This window comes from Macaca nemestrina, chromosome 13 (assembly GCF_043159975.1).
Source record: "Macaca nemestrina isolate mMacNem1 chromosome 13, mMacNem.hap1, whole genome shotgun sequence".
Lineage (NCBI taxonomy): Eukaryota > Metazoa > Chordata > Mammalia > Primates > Cercopithecidae > Macaca > Macaca nemestrina.
The window spans coordinates 37,114,990-37,124,825 of NC_092137.1; the positions used below are offsets into that span (position 1 = coordinate 37,114,990).

Sequence of the window (9,836 nt, forward strand, 5' to 3'; positions counted from 1 at the left end):
AGTGTTGTTGGCATCAAGATAGACAAATGGATCAATAAAACAGAATAGAGTCCAAAATTATACCTATACATACACACACAACTGATTTTCAACAAAGGGAGCAAAGGGAGTTTAGTGAAGAAAAGACAGGCTTTTCAAAATGGCACTGGAAGAAGTGGATATCCATATTGAAAACAAAAAACAAAAAAATTTGATTCCAACCTTGCACCATATACAAAAATTAACTCAAAATGGATCATATATCTAAGTATAAAACTATAAAACCTCTAGAAGGAAACACAGGACAAACCCTGGTTTACAAAATGTTTCCTTAGATACAACACCAAAAGCACAATTCATATAAGAAAAACAGATACATTGGATGAAATTCAAAATGTCTTTTCCTTATAAGGCACTATTTAGAGAATAAAGAGACAGGCCACCGATTGGGAAAATATTTGTAAATCACGTATCTGATAAAGGAATATGTAAAGAACCTAAAAAACACTCTCAAAAGTCAGTAATTACAAAACAACCCTATAAAACAATGGACAAAAGATTGAGCACACCCTTCTTCAAAGAAGATATGGATGGCAAACAAGCACCTGAAGATATGCTTATCATTCATCATTAGGGAAATGCAAATTAAAGCCACAATGAGATACCATTGAGATATGAGATACAATGAGATATGTATCCATTAGAATGGCTTAAATTAAAAAGACTGTCAGTAACAAACAATGGTGATGACATGGAGGAAGTGAAATTCTCATACACTGCTAGCAGAGATGTAAAATGGCACAAGTACCTTGGAAAACTGTTTTGTAGTTATCTGAACGGTAAACTAAATCTGCCCTATGAACCAGCTCTTCCATCCCTAGGTATGTGCCGAAGAGAAATGAAAGCATATGTTCATGCAAAAACTTATATACAGATGTTCACAGAAGCTTTTTTTATAATAATCAAAACTGGAAGCAACTCAAATGTTTATAACAGGTGAGTGAACAAACCAATGTGACATATCCATACAAGGAAATACTACTCAGCAACAAAAAGGAATGAACTATAGATACATATACAACATAAATGAATTTCAAAATAATTATACTAAGCAAAAGAAGCCAGAATACACATATGCACAAAAGTATATCTCATGATGTGATACTATTATATAATTCTAGAAAATTTAATCCATTGGAACACAAAACATAATTTAAAATTTTAAAAGAAAAAAAATCACTGACTGTTTAAGAACAAGAAGGATAAGGAGCAGTATTCTAAAATGGTCAAGTACTAACCTTGGCCACTGCACATCGAACAGCCATTGACCTATCAGTCAAGAGAGACCTGGCATTCTTATAAATATCACGATGAGAGGAAGCTGCTGCACCACCCAGGCCACTTAGAACTTTCTGCAGACTCATTAAGATTTCACTTCGCCCTTGAGACTAGACATGTATAGGAAAAAAAAAAAAAAAGATTTTGTAAAATAAATTCCATATTTAAACAAGAACATGCCAAGACAAAAGTTCTTTGGGTCTAATGGTCTTACCTCCAAATTATAAACAGTAAATAATGAAAAGTACAATAAAATTAAGTATCCTGGAAAGTAAGAATATTCCATTAAATATTATCTTTCTTAAAAATTAGGTGATAAGTAAATATATTCCAATGTTTCTATGACTTACTGAAGTACATACAATATACTGAGAACATGAAGACAGACTCAAAAGCTTCAATATATCTCAACGACCCAAACTTTCAGAATATAAAATATTTTCAGAATATAAAATATTAAGTATAAAATAGTTAAGAAAAAAATATATAAACCATCCAAAAGAGGAAGCAGAAAACAACCAACACATTTAAAAAAAGTGTCAGAAATATGGCAAACCTTCGTCTTCCTGTGACTAACTCCAACTCTTATATCCATATTCTCATAGTGCTTATTGTTATTTCTAACAGTGTACTCATCACAGTGTATCACAAAGCTTATTCACACTTGGATCTCTTCCACTACATCGTAACTTCTTTGAGGTCAGGACCATCTTTGTACGCTTAATGCCTGACAAATAATATTTTATCAATTCTTTTTTAATGAATGAATAGACAAATAGTTCCCAGAAGAGGTATCCAATTCTAGTCCAATGACAGGTATCACTGAACAGGAAAATAATTTAGGCACAAAACACACAGGCACAGGGAAAAGGCCATGTGATAAAGGAGGCAGAGATGGGAGAGATGCCTCTATAAGCCGAGGAAGATCAAAGATTTCCAGCAACCACTAGAAGGTAAGAAGGAAAGGAAGCATTCTTCTCTAGATCCTTCAGTGGAAACATGGCTTTGCTGACACTTTATTGCAGACCTCCAGCTTCCAGAACTGTGAGACAATAAATTGCTGTTTTAAGCCACCCAGTCTAAGGTAATTTATTACAGCAACCAGAAAATTAACACATTAGCTATGGCACCAAAAAAAGAAGAAAAAAAAAAAGCCAATCCAAAAGTATCACAGGACTAAATAAAAAATAACAGGTAAACCTATTCATTGTCAAAGAAAAGCATTCTTTCTCTTCCCCCGATGTATGTTAAAAGAAGGGACAAGTAATAATTTGAAATTACCTCCTTGTTAAGCAATATGAGTACCACAGTGACAGAAAAAGAAACAAACAAAACATATTTTAGCTGACATCTAACTCTTGCCACAAGCAAATATTCAAATAATACTGGTTGTAAAACTTACCTCTGCACTTTTCAGAGATTTCAATAGATTATTCACTGTTTCTGGAAATGCGCTGCCCAACATTCTCCCCATTTTTTCATAAAATGCTCCAACACAAGCCACTGCAGCCCTGTGAGAAGTGACAATTTCACTGGTCATCGTTCAGGTTAATGATACAATTATACTTTTCTCATTTTCAGAAATCAATCTGCATTTGTCTAGGACACATTTGGCTATAATCCTTAATTTCAACTATCGAAAACAATTTGTTTATCCTTCATAACTGCAACAAATACTATACTATATTTACACTGTATTCTTGTTAAATACTATAAATTGTATTCTTGTTAAAATACAAAAGAATCTACATATGTACATAATAAATCATACCCATTATTTGGGAAGAAATCCAAGCTTTTCTTTTTTTGGGGGGAAGACAAAGTCTCACTCTGTCACCCAGGCTGGAGTGCAGTGGCATGGACCCGGCTCATTGCAACCTCCGCCTCCTGGGTTCAAGCCCTTCTCCCGCCTCAGCCTCCCAAGTAACTGGGATTACAGGTGCATGCCATCATTCCCAGCTCATTTTGTATATTTAGTAGAGACGGGGTTTCACCACATTAGCCAGGCTGATCTCGAACTCCTGACCTCAGATGATCTGCCCACCTCGGCCTCCCAAAGTGCTGGGATAACAGGCGTGAGCCACCGCGCCCAGCCCCTAAGCTTTCCTTCTATGAAGACTTTCCAAATTATGTCAATCCTCAACAATCCCTCTCTTCTTTCATTATATATGACACTAATGTCAATCACTCATTTTGACAAAATTATATCATTTATTGTGTTGTAACTTGACCATTTTATATGTCTCCATCTTGTCTTGCCAGTGGAAATGTAAACTCCAGAAACAGGGAATATATCTCACACATTTGCATCGCTCACAGTGTCTGCCTCTTAATTTACAAATAATACTATACTATTTGTAAACCTGTAAAATTTAATCTAAATTACATTAACAGAATACTCGGAAGAATAAACCAATAGCAACACATTTCTTCAGGAGCAAGAAATGACCCCACTGTCACTTAGGTCAATAGTAAGTGAATAGCTGTGGGTTTAGCTTAAAGGCAAAAGTAGGGCATGGTGGTTAAGAGTGGATGCTTTGGAGTCTGGCAGACCTGTGCCTAAATCCTAGAACCCACCATCTAATAGCTATGTGTAGTTGGATCTTGGAAGTGGGCAGGTGGTCTACCATGAGGCGAGTCACTCCAGCTCCAACAAATAAAAATAAATAAAAGCTGTGTGATCTGAGCAATTTACAGATAAGAGAGTTAACTAAATTTAGCTCACAATCAAACACATAATAAACAGTAGAATCAGGGAATCAACTTTCACCTCTTCAACTCCAAATCTCATGCTTTTTGATACCCTGTAGGCTGATAATAAATTTTAAATGACTGGCGTCACATGCCAGCATACATTAGAGATTTCCTAAATAGGACCCATGGATCCACTGGAAATACATATGAATGTATAATCAATTCTACTTAACCAGAACTATAAAATTATGTGTGTATTTGCTAAGTAGCAGTGAACATAGCTTCAAACTTCAAAATAAACTAGAAAGTACTAGAACTGTCTAATCTCCTCTAAAACTTTTGAGGTTTACATCTATCCTAAACAAAACACAAAATCTAATCACAATGTATCTAGGTAGTTACCTAGTGATACCAGGTAACTACCTAAAAGTAGACCTAAAAATCAGAATCCAGGTTTTGAATAATCTCTCTATTTCCTCTGTAAGCTATTACGCTGACCATGGCCCTTTGAATGTTGACGTTCTAGAGTTGTATCCCTAGCCGTCTTCTCTTCTCAAATATACTCCTCCTCCTAGGTAACTTTACTCATATCAAAGGATTCAGCCTACTCACCAAAACTACATTTCCAAGAAATCTCTAAAATCCCAACAAGAATTTCTCTTCTCAAATATACTCCTTCTCTTCTCTTCTCAAATATACTCCTCCTCCTAGGTAACTTTACTCATATCAAAGGATTCAGCCCACTCACCAAAACTACATTCCCAACAAATCTCTAAAATCCCAACGAGAATTTCCAACTACCTATTATACGCTGTCATTTGGATATTCCCATTTGTATTCCAGAATCAGCATGCCTAAAATTTAACTCATTTTCTTCCCATCACAACTCAATCCACTTAGAGCTCTCATTGTTAGCAGCATGTCACAGGTTCCACCCACCTGGGGGTTTTTATGGTCCATAGTCTCCTACTACGTTTCCTCGAAAGAAAAAATAAAACTTCAAGGGCCCCTGTTAAAGTAAGTACTTACAATTTTGTTGGTAAGTAGGCTGCAGTGTCATCTTTATTTCTGATAATGTCATTGCATTTATCAAGTGTCTGAAAAACTGTAAAAGTATCTCCAATGCTATAAAGGGCTGCGAGATTTTTAGCTAACAATTTTCGTGTAGGTGGTCCAGGTGAACTACTTATTAATCCAGTTAATTGTTCGACAAGTTTTTTCTGTTTTTCCTTTACATCGGTCTGTTACAAAAACATTTTTAAAAGAACATCATTAAAAAAATTTTTTGTTACCTTTTAATCAAAATAAAAACTACTTAACGCTTAAGGCACTCTAATAATTAAAAATTTGTATTGTATTAAACATAAACCGTGAGAATTTTTAAGTTATGGAAAAGTTCAGTAAGAAATGAGCCATTCTTTCCTACATTAAATATTCTCCTTCATTCTCCTCCAAAGCCAAAAGGTTAGCTCCAATAAAAGTGAAGACTCTGATTCAAAAAGTTATGAGACCAACTTACTGAGAAATAAATCAGCAGCCAAAAGATGCAAAATATTGGGTGTATGGACAACTGACGTCTTACAACCCAGATAGGTTTCCCATGTAAAAGCAAAGTCAGCAGTTCATAAAGTTACAGGCCAGCAAATGAAACCAAAAGAAACTGAAGAGGCCTAGGCAACAGGAAAAAAAATACCCAGCTCTACCCATAATCAATACCTAGAATTCATTCATTTATTCAAACAATATTTATTATGTACTTAATGTATGCCATGTACTAGGGCGCAACAGTGAACAAAATAGACAACAAGTCCCTGCCCTCATGAAGTTTACATTCTAGTGGGGAGGGATAGAGTTTACCAAACAAACAAATGAATAGTATGGGTGCTTACTGTTTTATGTGGATTAATTAGAAAAGGCCTCTCTCTGAAAAGAAGCGAAGGGGTGAGCCAGGCAGATACCCAGGGGAAGAACATTCCAGGCTGAAGGAACAAGCATAAAGGCCTTGAGGTTGGAGCATTCTTAGCATCCTTGAAGACAGCAAGAAGGCCAGTTTGACTGGAGCGGAGTAAGAGAGAGAAAGTAGTAAGAGACGAAGTCAGAAGGATAGAAGGGGCCAGATCAGGTAGTCTCTTGTACCCCACTATAGAACTCTGTATGTTACTCTCACTAAGAGAACTTTGTATATTACTCTGAGTAACAGTTTGAAGTAGAGGAGGGTCGTGATCTAAATGTTTTAACAGGCTCACTCTGACTTCTAAGAATACTCTATAAGGTCCACAAATGGAAAGCATCATGAGCAAATAGGAAGCAGATGCAATAATCTAGAGAGATGATAGTGGTAACCATGGAGACAAGTAAACTCTGGATTAATTTGTGGAGGAAACCATAGGATTTGCTGGTGAATATGATGTGAAATTTGAGAAAAAGAGGGAAGTCAAAAATGACTCTATGGTTTTCCCCCTGAGCAACCAGAAGGATGAAATGGTCATTTCCTGAGATAGAGAACATAGGGAAAAAGACAAGTTTGGGAGGAGAAATCAAGAATTTGGTTTGGGTATGTTAACTCTGGGATGCCACTTAGGTAAGAAAGAAGTAGAGTAAACATTATTCTGGGAATCACTATTTCATAGACGATAGTAAAAATCACACAATTAGATATCACTGAGGGAATATGTACAGATTTTTTAAAAATGCCCTGAACTGAGGAAGATTTAAAAAAGAACAATTAGTAGTTAGTGAAGTGGGAGAGGAACCAAAACCTAACAGTGTCTTGGGAAGCCACGAACAGGAAGAAAACTTCACACAAACTGTGCAAAGCAATGAAAACAATATTATTTTCTAATTTGGGTGGAGGGTGTACAGATATTCATATTATGCTTCATAACTATGTTTTATATAGTCTTGTATTTATCAATTTCACAACAAAATTAAAGATGTTTTAAGTGTTTCGAGGTGAAAAGATGGAGATGGATCAAATAAGACAGAATACTGACCACTGATTGCCCAGACCACTGATGGCTGGACAAGAGCTGTTTCAGTGGAGTGGAAGTAAATCCCCGGTTGTAGGGGATTTAAGAGAAAACAGAAACTTCTAGTTAAAGATTACAAGTGAATCCATGCATTAACTGTTTCTTGTTGTTGTTGTTGTTATTAGTATACTATAAGTTCTAGGGTACATGTACATAAAGTGCAGGTTTGTTGCATATGTATACATGTGCCATGTTGGTGTGCTGCACCTATTAACTCATTTACATTAGGTCAAGCATTAACTGTTTCCATAGAAACTCCATTAAAACCATACTAAAGGGCAACAAGAGGAATAATAACAACAAAGCACAAATCCAAAGGGTAAAGAAAGTAGGAAAAAGAATCAGCACAATATTTGGAAACCAAGTGTTCCCAACAGGGAAAGCTAAGAAAGGACCTATCTTACTACACAGGACCCCCTAAGAGATCATGGTATTTTTAAGCCCTAGGTGCTTTTGGAGGTGGGAGTGAAGTTGTACCTTGACAGAGAGGGAATGGTTGAGAGTCTAAGAAGCAGTAAGACTCCTCTTCTCCACTATGGAAGCAGACTGAAACCTTATTCTCTGGGAAGAGTGAAATACCGTATGTCTAGACTAGGAGACCCCAGGCACAGTTGCGGTCTGGGAAAACTGCACTGAAAACACAGATATGCAGTGAAAGTACACATACTGAATGTTAAAGTCTCCACTCTTCTCCCACAATTCCAAGAATATAGCCAGCTAGCCATATACTCTTCAGACCTGAGAGTAGAAAAGTATCTTCTGGGGAATAAGCAGCCTACAGAAATCTGAAATACTACGGTCAGGAACCAGACCAGCCTACAGTGAAGTCCAGTTTAAAAGATTGGCCCTGCTGAGAAAAGGTTTTACTACTCACTTTTAAATCTGAACAGCCAAAGATCATCAGACATTTGAGGGAAGCATCTACCTTTTTTTTTTTTCCCCCCAGATGGAGTTTTCACTCTTGTCATCCAGGCTGGAGTGCAATAGCGCGATCTAGGCTCCTTGCAACCCCCACCTCTCAGGTTCAAGCGATTCTCCTGCCTCAGCCTCCCGAGTAGCTGGGATTACAGGCGCCCACCACCATGCCTGGCTAATTTTTGTATTTTTAGTAGAGACGGGGTTTCACCATGTTGGCCAGGCTAGTCTGGAACTCTTGACCTCAGGTGATCCGCCCACCTCGGCTTCCCAAAGTGCTGCGATTACAGGCATGAGCCACCACGCCGGGCCTTATCTACTTTTAAAGACAGAATATAAAATACACAGACAATAAAAAATAAGCTGAATCGAGACTATGCAGGAAGAAAACAAAGAAAAAAAAAAGCCTATTATTGACTCCTCAGAGAGATAAGTGAAGATACTGGGATTGTTAGGCTGCATAGACAGACCACTTGCAATGGGTGATGATAAATTTAAAGTGACACCAATCATGTAGCCACGTTTTTCTCCAGTTACAATGAACTGCACAGGTAGAGATATAAAGAAGGTAGGCAATGAGCTGGATTTAAACGAGGTTTGAGTTTTGCCACTAAATTCCCATTCGTGCAATATTCTGAAGTTCCATAAGTGACCCACAAACCTTCCAAAACATAATATATGTTTTCTTAAGAATCATGACCACATAATCTCTTTACATTAATGCAACTGGGAAAAAAGAGCAATACCATACCTTGTTGGCAGCAACCAAGACTTTATCAAGAAATCGCAACCATTCAAAGATAAAAACCGGTCTTTTTGCTTCAGTGATTTGAGCCAAAGCTTCTTCATTTAGCAATAAACTGTGGGCTAACTCCATTACTGAAGTTTTAAATTCACACCTTAAATTTAACAGAGTAAAAAATACTTGTAAGTTTCTTTTTAATGTTGAAAGTCAAGCTTTATGGAATATACCCACTAAGAAAAGTATGACTACTCATTTCTTTTGTGGAAAAACTCAACTTCTTTGAGGCAAAACCTGAAAACATACTTTTAAAGGACAAAAATACAAACAAAAAAAAAAAGCGAAAAAAACTGCTTGGTATAAGGAAGAATGAATCATGGAGTGAAAGGAAAATTAAAATAAATTACTGCCCAAAAAAAAGGCATTATTCCAGAAGAAATATGTCCAGCAACACATATGTCATTTACTCTTTCTATAAATGAGAAAACTGAAGCACTAAGATCAAACACCCCAGCCGGGCTTGACAACCATCCTCCTCTTTTTCTCGTCCACTGCTCGGTATATCGCACCTTTACCCTCCCGCGCTGCACCTGGTCAGGGGGACTGAGGTCAAAACACCCAGCACAGACATCCCGAACTGCAGGTCTCCAAGACTCTTCCAAAGGGGACGGGTGGGGCGGCCAGGTCCCGGCGGCCAAAGCCTCAGTGACAACACCGGGCGGTCAGGAATGCACCCGAGAAGCCTCGCGCGCTCGGGGTCTGGCTTCACCCGGCTACTCCAAAAACCGAAAGCGGCTGACCCGGGGAAACGCAAGAGGCCGCCGCAAGCCTCCGTGGGGTTCCGCGGGCTGTCAATAGCACGAGGCGGCGGCTCGGAACTGCGCAGGGAGCCAGAAAAGGGAAAATGTTCAGTACGAACTCAAATTTCCTCCCCACCCGTCTAAAAATGTACGTGGGACAGGAGTCCGTGCGTGTCAACGTGCATGCTTCCGCGACCTCACCTTCTAGTCTGAAAAGGCAGATCAGCTGAGCTCCGGGGGCAGAGGCAGCCACCAAGAGACCCGGATGCCCCACCTCCCGCACTCCTGCCTGCAGGAAACAAGGGAACAGCGCTTGCGCGGAGGGCTGGTCTTGCGCAA

General features: G+C 38.2%; 1 protein-coding gene across 7 annotated transcripts in view; it reads right to left on the reverse strand.

Moving 5' to 3' along the window:
• The window catches only part of LOC105465413 (HEAT repeat containing 5B), a 105,751-nt gene extending 95,932 nt beyond the window's left edge, over positions 1–9,819 (reverse strand). For 4 of the 7 annotated variants that reach the window (XR_011611618.1, XM_071076518.1, XM_071076517.1 and 1 more), the window contains exons 1-5: positions 9,699–9,819; positions 8,707–8,854; positions 5,041–5,252; positions 2,720–2,828; positions 1,278–1,427 (exon numbers count right to left, since the gene is read on the reverse strand). Coding sequence is in view for 6 of the 7 variants with exons in the window: in XM_071076518.1 (XP_070932619.1) it covers positions 1,278–1,427; positions 2,720–2,828; positions 5,041–5,252; positions 8,707–8,832 (597 nt within the window). In the remaining variant the exon portion in view is untranslated. Of the gene's footprint in view, positions 1–1,277; positions 1,428–2,719; positions 2,829–5,040; positions 5,253–5,900; positions 6,067–8,706; positions 8,855–9,266; positions 9,581–9,698 lie in introns of those variants that run through there. The other 3 variants (XM_071076519.1, XM_071076520.1, XM_071076521.1) reach the window with 3 other exon arrangements.
• Positions 9,820–9,836: the final 17 nt, after the last annotated feature.